Source organism: Pagrus pagrus (assembly GCF_965226575.1).
Source record: "Pagrus pagrus genome assembly, chromosome: 8".
NCBI classification, from domain to species: domain Eukaryota; kingdom Metazoa; phylum Chordata; class Actinopteri; order Spariformes; family Sparidae; genus Pagrus; species Pagrus pagrus.
In genome coordinates this window covers 3341731-3353679 of record NC_140192.1, presented here as the reverse complement: position 1 = coordinate 3353679, position 11949 = coordinate 3341731, and the positions used below count along the sequence as shown (strand labels likewise).

Sequence of the window (11949 nt, the reverse complement as noted above, 5' to 3'; positions counted from 1 at the left end):
TAACGGACGATGGCAAGCAACAGTTAAAAACCACAAGTCTGTGGTTGTTAATTGTTGCCGCTCTTGTGGAAAACTGAACTCTTATAAAACAAGAATAAACAAAAGACACAGTAGCTTCTCAAAGACCAACACACACTTCCTCCCATTCAATTTTATTCACAGAAAAGCAAAAAATAAAAATAAAGACACAGGTTTCAAATGAAGTTAAGCACTGACAAATGAGATCAGTCATTGTGTCAAATATTTATTCCTTTAAAACGTTTATTACTGATTAAATTCATGTAGGGAAAAATGAATAGTACATCTCTTTTTCTCCAGTGTACAGCAAACCACAGCTGACGAGTGTGTTTCAACCTTAGCACACGGGGCATGTTAAACACATGCACAGTTTGGTGTGCTAATTATGTGTGTATGTTCTATATTGAATATAAACACACAAATATATTTATATATACATACACATAATGAATAGAAATCATAAAGTGTGAGATTTGATACCATTTCCTAGGCCCTGGAGGTCGCAGGGACCTCTCATCGTGTATCAGGATCCCAAACCGGCTGCCAGAGTCTGCCCAGAGGATGAAAACTAAACATTTCCAACAGAAGCTCAGCCAACAGCTACAGCTCTCTCCATTTATTACTCTCCCAATTCAAAAATAAAGAAACATATGTCAGTAATAGCCACTGTGCGATGCCTCGGACTCTGTGACAAAACCCTGGACATGGAGAGGGAGAGGAGCTCAGGCCCGAACACACTGAGATCCAGTGCTGCAGTCCATCCCCCCCGTTTGTTCTTAAATTAACGGTCCCACCGTCCGCCACACTCTCACCATGGATGCCGAAAAACACTGTGCGGTAACACTTCAGTTGAACAGGTAAGCGGGGGGCGTCGTGAGAGCAAAAGAAAAAAAACATGACATCAGATTTGAACAGAGGTCGACCGTTTGAATATTCTGCAAGCTGAGAAAAATACAGTGAGTCCTCGACGGTCTAAATGCACGTCAGGCATCACCTTTTTACAAACCCCTTCAAACAAAGTGTTACATGCTCAGAAAACCACAGTCTGCTACGGATTGGAGGTCACCGCATCGACTACGAGAAAGCAGGTTTCCAAGGCAAGAGCTCTCAATGGCCCAAACGCATGGAAGTGAGTCCGTCATGGTGGTGAGAGGAGCTGATATGTGGGCGTTTGGGAGGGGAAAAAAGGCCAGTGGCTGCAGAGATACAGAGGGGGAAAGGATAGAGGGAAGGAGGGCAGCCCTGAGCGCTTCCTGAGGACTCACAGGGTCCCATCAGACCCTGATTCACCCTGCCTCTTGGTCAACCAGGGGCCAATATGGCAACAGTCCAATGAGAGGCGCCACTGAGCTCTTAATATTTTTTTTTCTATAATATTGGCAGTATTCATTGTTTTGTTTTTTTTAAAAAAAAGAAAAGATGGAGGAAAAAGGTTTTAAAGCAAACTCTGAAAGCGAAGTAAGACTGCAGTGAACAGTGCTTTCAGAGCTCCGGGAGTGGTTAGACTGCTCTGCTGCACTTTTGACATTTTTTTTTATTTTTTGTAAAAAAAGAAAAAGAAAAACATAAAATCAATTAACGTTGGCTCAGCACTACTGGAGGTTAGAGGGGAGAGAGGTGGGAAGAGCTTGGCAAAATATAGACAAAGAGAAAAACAAAACATGAGAAGTCACCAGTTCCATCCATCGGATTAGTTTGCTAAAAGGTCATCATCTACCAATCATCATCATCATCATCATCCGTGTGATTTTTTTTCTTCTCCTCCATCAAGTCAAAAAAAACCCAAAACCTAGCAGTTCATGATCTGTTGGCGTGAGCCGCGGTAACACAGGCGTCTGAAATGCTGAAACTGGAGAAAGGTGGCGAGACCTCCGCGGTTATTCAGTCGCCCGTTCAAATAAAGAAACAAAAAAAAAACATCCCAACCAACCAAACAACCTCCCGCCCTGACCCTCCCACCCCCAAAAAAAAAATAAAACTAGAGAGAAAACAAAGAAATCCAGAAAAAGGTGAGCCCTCCGTCTCCTCAGGCGCAGAGTCTGACTCGACTCTGAATGTCCCGTGTGCAGTGGAATGAGGAGGAGAGATGAGATACTGATGGAGGAATATTGGGATTATGTGGATATAAATCTGAGCTTTATGGCCGGTCAGTTGTCAGCTTGCAGATCCTTTAAGAAAGGAGGACCTCAGGTCAATAGTGCCCATCTGCTGAATTCCAAATAAAACTTGATCTGACGTCTAATAAAATCTGTACATTTGTTTTTTTTTGTTTTTTAAGTCTTCATGATTAGTTTGTCCAAAGGGGACATTTATTTCCATTTATTTTTTTTATTTTTTTTTAATCTTTCACCGTATATTTATTAAATCTTTATCTGCTCTTTAATTTAGATGCGCTGAGTCCCATCTTGTGTGTATGCATGTGTGAAGAAAAAGACGCAGCCGGCCTTTTTAGTGGATGGCTTCCGAGTTTGCTAGCAGCACTTTTTCTTTCGTTTACTGTTCCGGGTGAGTTTGACCACGTCGTTCTGTTGCTGCTGCTGCTGCTTGGCTAGCACCTCCTTCTTGGCTCTTAGCACTAGCTCTGTGATGCAGTTGAACATCTGCAGGAGAAGCAAACAAAACGATGACGTGTGTGTGAGTGCAGCAAGCAGAGAGCCACATCAAACATTTCACAGAAAAGCATGTAGATCAGGTGTTTAGACTGCAGGGAAAGACTGCTTCAGGGACTTTTGTCCATTCAACATGAAGTTACAGCCGACAGCCGATCACCTTCGCTAACCGTAGAGACTACAAACAGGGGAAACTAGCCCGGCTCTGTCCAACAGCGTGAATAATCTGCTTACTCTAAAAGGTTTCTGTGAGAGTTATTGACACTTTCTTGGCTGAGAACAGTGACTTTGTGAAGTTACCACTTCCTGGCAACCTCAGCGTGACGACATGACAAAAAAAATACTGTGGTTTAACGTGTTAGTTATGGTGTTTTTCCATCACATCTGCCGGCCTGGCTCCAGTTGGTTCGACTCGGCGCCATTTTGCATTTCCACCACAGCTGGGCTACCTGCAGTACTATCAAAGAATCACCGCTAACAAAGTGGCTCTGCTAATATCAAACGCGTTTCACTTCCTATAACTTCTTCACAATAAAGCCCCCCATTAATTAGTCCGTTAAAAGCTTTTATTATGAAGCAGTATCACAGGACATGTTGCATTTTCACTGGCAACTAAACAAGACAAAAACAAAACAGCAACAAACTCAACTAAAGAGATTCTGTGAGAGCTGAACACACTGACTTTTAAAAAATGTCTTTCTCTCAGGTTTCCCGCACAGACGTGATTTGAGTATTGATTTGCAACACACATTTGTTTGAGGGGGAGAGAGGTGCTTGTTACAGGCTGGCTGTAGTCGCACAACGTCACTGCAGCTCGCTCGGAGGAGGGACAGGTGTCTACTTCAGAGCAGTAAAACTGGTGATGGAAAAGCAGATCGGCACGGCTCGGTCTGACTCAGTGCAGCCAAAAAAGCCATTAGTGCGCTTTAAAGGATGCCTTCACAGAGGCAGGCTAGCTGTTTCCCCGTGTGTCCAACCTTTATTTTAGGCTAAGCTAACAATATGAAGACACTGAGTTATGAAAGTGTATTTCCCAAAAACGATTCCTTTAAGGATGTGTTTGTACAAAGAAGATGCCCATTGAGCACACTGAGCCAGATCAGCAGGTTTCACAAAAGCATTCAGGAACGCTGCCTAATTCAAACCTTCAGCTAAGCTGCTCCACATACCAGACATGTCCCAGAAACATCCTCACACAAACACATCAGCCTGCAAACAGTCTGAGGCCAGAGACGACAGGACCAGCGAGTTACCTCTTCAACGTTGATGTTCTCTTTTGCACTCGTCTCAAACAGGTTGATTCCCATCTGCTCTGCAAACTTCTGCGCGTCAGTCGTCTCGACCACCTTGGAGTTGGGGTCGTCGTTTTTGTTTCCCACTGAAAAATTAATATTGCAAAAAGGTGACTCAACGTGAGCGACTTGAAAACAAAGCTTGGAGCAATTCTCCCACAAAACAGGTGTGCACTGGATTCAAGGGTAGAGTCTATTTTTAGATGAAGGTGACTACGATCCCTGGACTCTTTCTGAACAATGAAAGGTGCAAACTCACCTAATATTCGGCACACGTCATCACAGTTCTGGTTGATTTCATGTAGCCATCGTTTGACGTTGACGAAGGACTCGGCACTCGTGACGTCGTATACCACTATGACCCCATGCGTTCCCCTGTAGTATCTGCACGGGCACAAGGGAGAGAGACACAGTCAGCCTTGGACATTCAGTAACTCGGCCATTCACAGATTAAAAAACATATTCTCATGTTGAGCTCAAAATAACACAAAATCAGCACCAGCCACCAGTCAGATGCTGGTAAAATATGACAGAGTCTTGTAGATGTTATTCCCTTTAATGGACACATAATAGTAACAGTCAGCTAGAAGTAATGTAAACAGTTGAAATGATAAGCTTTGAGTTATGAGTAAACTATTTAATTATTAATGCACCTAAGTGGTAGTGATACAAATGCAAACTGACAGTAACCTAACCACTGACAATTTAAGTGTATACAAAAACATATCATCCAGTTATATTCCCTCTCATATCACCAGTGTTGAAGTGGTATCCACTTTCAAATCAATTCAAATGAGCACTTTAGAAAGATGACAGGTGGTTTCAGTGATGGATCACTCGAGCTCACCTGACAGGATACAGTGTCTGATTAAAAGCTTGATATAACCACTGAGGTAGCTGGAGCTCACATCCAGCAGGGAGAGACAAAGCTCAACTTAATGATGAAGGAAAAACAAACTCTCAATAATGACTAAATCATTCAAAATGAGCAACGACTTGATTCCTGTTCATCAGCAGTGAACATCTGGTCGTCTAACAACGATAAAAAAAAAAACATCTGTTGAGACCAACTCGGTGAACATCGTCCATTTAAACAGCTTCTACAATAATGCAACGCTGGTATACATCAGCACACAGTGTGAGTGAATAAGCAACGTGCCCACACAGCCGAGACCAGCATCTGTCGCACACAGATGACTAAACCAGAATGTGACTGACAGTTTGACTGTAGACCTGCAGCCAGGCTTCAAACAGTGCACCAGGCCTCAGAAAGGGAGCATCCCCAGTGTAGCTACACTCACCAGACAAACACAAAGACCCTTTTGTCAGGCTGTGTGTGTGTGTGTGTGTGTGTGTGCCTGGCGTGACAGTGTGGGGATACAGTGTTTTGCCAGAGCATGTCCCCAATGTTCAGCAGTAATGGGCCACCAGACAGCAGGGTGGATGGCTAAATGTTTAGGTCTGTGTGTGTGTGTGTGTGTGTGTGTGTGTGTGTGTGTGTGTGTGTGTGTGTGTGTGTGCGCGCTCAGGACACATGATTAGAAAAACCATGAACTAACAGACACACAGCAGGCGTGTGGGGCCCGACCTGCAGCCACTCCTCCTGCAGTACAACTCTGCAGCACAAACAAGGTAATAAACTGTTGATAAACTGGCCACAGTCGGTGGCATCGTACAGTCGAGTGTTTCTGCAAGTGAAAGTAAGAATAAAGGCTGGACCCGCTAGAGACTGTAACTTATGTCATTCTTGGACTTTGTGCCTGACTCTGATGGCTGCTGTGGGTCTGGCATATGGCTCCCAGTGTGCCTGAGTGGACCGAGCCGATCTCTGGGCCCATGATGCATCTCAACAAATTCGTTTAGGCCCTAATGAGGCACCACGCCACTCATACTTGAGCACAGTGAACAATCAGCCTGAACGGGCTGCCTGCTCGGCGGAGGGATTCCTGCAGAAAGACTCCAAACGAGGACCGTCAGACTCCTCAGGGGCTGAAGCGTCGGACCTGAAGACGATTTTTAAGCTTTCTGGATGTATTTGGCGTTCAGATCGACGTCACCGCAGCGGCGCTTGACGTTACATAACAACTATCCGACAGGCCCTCCTGACCTTCAATGCAACACTCACATGTCTCGGGCAGTGACAGTTTAACAAGCCTCTGTTTGCTTCTGTCAAAGTCAAAAAGGAGATGACGATGTGAGATGACTGCGGTTTGAGCTGTAGGTCACATCGATGCCGTTTGTGACCCCTCACACAGTGACAGCGACTGCACAGTTACACACTACTCATTTATTGATTATACTCCGAGTGTCAATTCTGCACTCAAGCCAGTCCACGTCATTTACATGGCAGTTAAATGGCGAGTCCATAGTGCAGCGCGGCGTTTACAAGGAACAAGAAATCATAGGACAGCCGACGACGACAAAAGCATCCTGCTGCAGTTCAGTCACTGAGTGCAGTTTATAGAAATCCTGCTTAACGCTGCTAATTATAAATATTTCATATTAACAATGGATGAGGAGACTATGTGACATGAAAATGGGTCGCTCGTACTGACAAACACACCGAGCATCATCACGGCAGCTCCTCTACTCAGCTGTACGCCGTCTTTCACCTCCTTGTTTTCATTCACTCTCATCGGTCTCAGTGTTTTCACATAAAGCTCTGACTGCACTCTACCTGCTCAGCACCAAACAAAGAAATATTCCATATGTACATTTTTTATTCTGAGAAAAAGAGACACCGATAATAATCGAAAGAAAACTGCCGTCTTTTTTTCAAGCAGACATGTCAAACATTTGCTGGTTCCAGCTTCTTAAATGTAGTAGTAGTAGTAGTGGTAGTAGTAGTAGTAGTGGTAGTAATAGTAGAGTTATGACAACATGGTACAAGGTAATGTTTGAAAAGCGTTCCCCTGAATAAATGAAACATTTTTAATATTTGAAGCTCACATTCATTTTGCATTAACTGCCTTCTCTTGGCCACAGATCCAGAACCAGTCACCTGGAGGCCAACCACCGCTGTGTCTGCCGACGGCCCGCTCAGCCCTCGCACAAACGTTATGTAATCCAGTTATATTCTTCAGTGCCGTGCTGAGAGCTGCAGGCGTCACGGCAAATGATGCGGCCAGTTTTTGAAAGCATGGGAAAAGTGTTTCCATTCAAGAGCCGCGAGCAGCTGTTTGCTTTGTGCTGCGACTCGGCCGAGGCCAAACTGAACACATCTAGATCACAGGCCTCGTGTCGGACACATGTTCGACATCTGTATTTTCTATGGGTGGGAAACTCCTCCGCATGTTGCAACATCATAAAATATTAATGTGGGTTGATTGAGTCTGAATGAAAGCGTGAGAAAATCCAGGGGGTTTTTAGTTCTGGATTTAAAGGATGAACGTCAGAGTTGTTTTATCTTTCTATTATTGTCATCATCAACTGTTCACAGGGACGGACCAGAACCAACAATTATCCTTATCCTATGAACAAGTACTGGCTACGCAGCCTGTGTACCATACAACTTAACCATCATTCATAAAATACTGAAAGAAATGTCACCCAATGCAACGACAACAGCGCTCCATCCCACAGAGTAGGGTTGGAACGACTTCACGATTGATTAATCGATTAACTTTTAGTCTATTAAATGTGCAAAGTTACATCTGCAAAACTCTTAATTTCACAGCAATCACAAATGACAAAAGAAAAGCAGAAAATCTTCACATGTAAGAAGCGGGAAACAGCAAATGTTTGACACTTCATCGATCAACACTCAGCTCCACCACAGACGCCAAAGGTCCATCAGGCTGTGACTTTACAGACAATACTCAGTGTTTTCACCTCGAAAGGTGTGGACAGACTCTCTGCTCTCAGTGTGGACGCTGTGCAACACCAGACAGAACTGTGTGACACCCATAACGAGCATACGAGGCCCAGCCCCTGCCATCAAGTTGCACTACAGTACGAGACCAGGAGCCTCCCTCTCACATCTGTAATTAGGATCTGTGGGGAATTCCATCCAGTTTCACAGAGCTGCACCGACTCATTCTCGTTGTCTACAAACTGCTTCCTCAAATAATACCTAATCTGAGGACCACAGAGAGCTATTCTTGGTTTCAGATGCAGATGACGAAACGAAAATGACGAGCTTCACCTGACGTGTGTGGATCTACTTACGTGGAGGTGATGGTGCGGAAGCGCTCCTGCCCTGCCGTGTCCCAGATCTGTAGCTTCACCTTCTCCCCGTTGATTTCCACCGTCCGGATCTTAAAGTCCACGCCGATCGTGGTGATATAGCTACCTGCAAACACGCACGCCGACACAACAATCGAGTCAGCGACGACACCAAAGTACAAAGTCTTAAAAAAGATGCTGCAGCGGCTGAGACAGAACCACATACCTGAAAATGTGTTGTCTGCAAATCGCAGGAGGAGACTGCTCTTCCCCACTCCTGAGGAGGAAACACAAGCACAGGATGAGGTTTAGAGTACAACAGGTTTCAAAAAAGACAAACTGAGCTGATTCTCTGACATTTTCTATCTGAAGCTCTGTGAGTAAAAACTGTCTGATGACAAAAAATGTTGACTTTTCTTTTCTCATACGATGAACGAGTTACCCAAACCGCAATACACTTATGGCGCCGGATGAATTCCCTCGATACTATCGTGTACCAGAATATGTCTTGTCATTTAATACCAGATTTTAATACGTGAGGAGTTCATCTCATCAGCCAATAAGCAAGCAGCTGCTTGCTGTGCCAAGATATAATAGTGCTGATGATTGGCTGTATGCAGCAAAAACACTAGGTTACACCGAGAGACGAGGCTCACCACGTGTATGTAATGCAATCTTTTGTTAAAAGAGATTACATGGAACCGGTACCGCAATTTTTTCTCGAGCTCGGCTGTAAACCTCAAACAAGATGTCAACTATGACAGTTGCTGTAGTCGTTTCGTACCTAAAGATGTAGTTGCACCTTCAACCTGTTGCACGGTGTACAGGGTGGAGGATTTAAGGTAAGCAGGCCGCATCTGACGTGTTCACGTAAAGCATTTTGACAACACTACAGAGGTTTAATCAGTGCAACAGCAGAACAAACAGCAGCAGTTGCGAAGGCTTGCACCAAAGCCACAGAGGCAAGGCATCAAGAGGAACAGATATATCTGTCTGGGAACCTAAAATTATCACACATAATAAATAGCTTTTAGGAAGAAATAACAGACACACAGCTGATGACAGGAGAGGAGAAAGCAGAGGGAGAAGGGGAATGATTTAAAAAATGAAACTATGAGAGGGATCAGTGCTGTGTCTTCAACAGATCAGTGCTCAGGTTGCAGCTGGAAGTTAGGAAGTGACTCTGCCGCCCTGCCCGGGGTGGGACTCAACCTGAAGCCTACCTATTGTGTTATTGTCATATCATGTTTGATTGGTCCCCACATAAAAGCTCTCAGGTTCCTGTGAGCTCCACGCTACAGAGTTCAACAAACAATAACCAAAGCTTCAAAGCAGAAGAGTCATCTTGTACTTTTGAAGCTTTTATATTCTTTGCCTTCCTGCCGTCGGGCTAAAAAGACAGAAAACACCATCATCTTTATAATATACATTTCTGAGGGGGTCCTTGATTGAATCATCCATGACACTTTAAATGTTTGTGGCCTGAAATTTCGCGTTACACGACTGAGCTCGAGTCAAACGTCTCTCCGTGAACAGATGTGCCACTGTGATGGGCCAGAAGCTAAACAAGTGCAGATAAGTGATAAAGACTCAGCCTCGGTGCAGCTCGGAGATCCAGTGTGTGGCCTGTCTGTTAGCAGCAGATCTGACTGCATGCAGCTGAGGAGGGGGGGGGGGGCAGAGGTCAGAGCATCTTTCCCCAAATAATCTCAGACAGTTGTACTTCCACGCTGCAGCTGAGGGGGACACTGGCCTCTGTGTGTGCAGGGCTCGCTGTGCGGCCTTGCCCTCAGCTGATGGGGTAGTGCCAGGATCGGAGCTGTCAATGAACCCAAAGATCATGGCCCACAAAGAAGTCCTGCAGGCCGAGGCTATACTCCTGCTGAGGGGGGGAGCTGTAGTATATGCATACTTTAATGGACAGATGCAAGAAGAGCAAGCCCCATTCATTGTACACAAATTTACATCATGCATCGACCTGTTACTCTGGCTGTGTTACGTCATTTGTTTTAGCATAATAAAGGAAGCTAAGCACTACATAGTGAGAAGTGTTTGAGCCTCAGGATCTTGGCAGATAGACGATCTTAATTAGGTGATACTACAGCTGATACTAACCACTGTGTCAGTCTCACTTCACTATACTTTGACTGGCTGGATGCAAACCAGACTGCAGTGCAGCATTCCTCCACTACTGAAGCAGCTAGCTAGCTAGCTCGCTAGCTCTACCATGCTAGCCAGCTAAATAACAAAATGCATTTCAGTAACTTCACCTGACTCAGCTGACCTAACACCGAGCAGCAAACACAAGACGCTATCTTTAGCTTGTGTAGACAGACCCACCACTGCTACAAAACACTAGCTTTCTCAGCTAACGTTAGCTAACAGCTAGTAGCTACACAACCAAACTTCCAACTAGCTAGCTAACACAGCTACAGAGGGGATACAAAATAGAGGCCAAATGAGAGGAACAGTGCAGTTGTTTGGGGGAACAGTGTGTGTTTTGTTGTAAGGCTGAAACAAACGTCTCAGTCAATATGAGAGAAAATCTTCTAGCGACGAGCCCTGTATAGATCTGGAGGCGATATCCGGCCTGATCGGCTGACATGCCCAGCCCGGACACACAACCTCCGCCCTGTCACCGCCACAGAAATATGGCGGATGTGTACATTTCACCAATCATTTTGCATGAGGAAAATAAAAAGATAATATGTTGTAAACGCAACATGGACGTACACTGCGTGTGTGGAGCTGCGTTCCTTCTCCCCCCCCCTTGTAAAAAAAAAAAAACACGACAAGGCCCACTTCCCGTCCCGCATCCCCGGCGTCGGCTTACCGCTGTCACCGATGATGAGCAGCTTGAAGAGGTAATCGTAGTCCCTGGCCATGCCGGTAGCTGGTGGCTCACCCCCGCCTTGTGCCGCTTCTTTGCTCGGTCTTCTTGTCCGACCCCCTCGGTTTGTTAAAAAAAAAACACACAATCACCGATATGAAAGAAAATGCTACAAACTGTTAGCCCCCCGAGCCGGCGGCGTTTTTCTCGGGGTTTCGCGGCGTCAGCAATCCTCTCCCTCCGCTGCAAACAGCCGGAAACTCCGCTTCCTTCTCTGGTGGAGCTGCACCCAACTCTGACCCGGCTCCACTGCGCAGGCTCCTCCGCACAGCCGCCGTCCCATCCCACTGATGAGCACCAGTGCGGTGTTCATGCTGCCAGAAGGGCTGGAGACCCGAGCCGAGCCGCTGAGAGACAACATGCAGCAGCAGCATCCTGCATTTTTATTTAAAAATCATATAAACGACAGAAATCACACTCTACGGAAGCCCTGAGGGACAAGAGAGGCGTATTTTATTCTGGAGAGTATTCACTGAATCTGATCGATATTGTTTCCTCTCCTGTTTTAATGACTTAAAGTTTTACCAGGATAATATTTTTAAGTTCCTTAATTTTTAAAAAATAAATAAAAATAATAATTAAGAGAAAAGAAACAGAACATTTTTCACTATAAGTTTTTTTTTTTCAAGAAATAAAATAAGTTTTTTCATGTGTGAAAAAAATTTCACAAGATTTTTTTTGTGCGAAACCAGTGATTTGATGTGAAAAACAGAAAAAAATTCACAAGAAATTATTTTTTTCATCAAAACCCGAGTGAAAAAAATTACATTAAAATCACAAGAAAAAATAGTTTTCATAGTTTTCACACATGAATCTTTTAAATAAAAATAAAAAAATAAAAAAATACATTAAATTAATTTAATGTGTGAAACCATTTTTTTACTGTTTCGCACATGAAAAAAATATTTAAAAAAATCTTCTTGTGACCATTTTTTTCCACTCAGTTCCACAAATAAATAAATGTTCTCATTCAAAA

General features: G+C 44.4%; 1 protein-coding gene across 1 annotated transcript; it reads right to left on the bottom strand.

Annotated features, from left to right (window-relative positions):
• Window positions 1–136: 136 nt before the first annotated feature.
• Window positions 137–11134, bottom strand: rab35b (RAB35, member RAS oncogene family b). Its single transcript, XM_084360439.1, has 6 exons — window positions 10917–11134; window positions 8310–8360; window positions 8087–8210; window positions 4179–4303; window positions 3881–4005; window positions 137–2618 (listed from the first exon to the last, which is right to left on the bottom strand). The coding sequence occupies exons 1-6, from the start codon at window positions 10966–10968 to the stop codon at window positions 2490–2492; spliced, it is 606 nt and encodes a 201-aa protein (XP_084216565.1). The 5' UTR covers window positions 10969–11134; the 3' UTR covers window positions 137–2489.
• Window positions 11135–11949: the final 815 nt, after the last annotated feature.

What these genes read in the sequence shown, in the direction of transcription:
- rab35b (XM_084360439.1), bottom strand. Translation starts at nt 10,968, where the DNA reads ATGGCCAGGGACTACGATTACCTCTTCAAGCTGCTCATCATCGGTGAC. An exon ending in TTCCGCACCATCACCTCCAC is followed by an intron (nt 4,304 to 8,086) that starts GTAAGTAGATCC and finishes GTGCCCGTGCAG; the next exon opens with ATACTACAGGGGAACGCATG. An exon ending in TGACGTGTGCCGAATATTAG is followed by an intron (nt 4,006 to 4,178) that starts GTGAGTTTGCAC and finishes TTAATTTTTCAG; the next exon opens with TGGGAAACAAAAACGACGAC.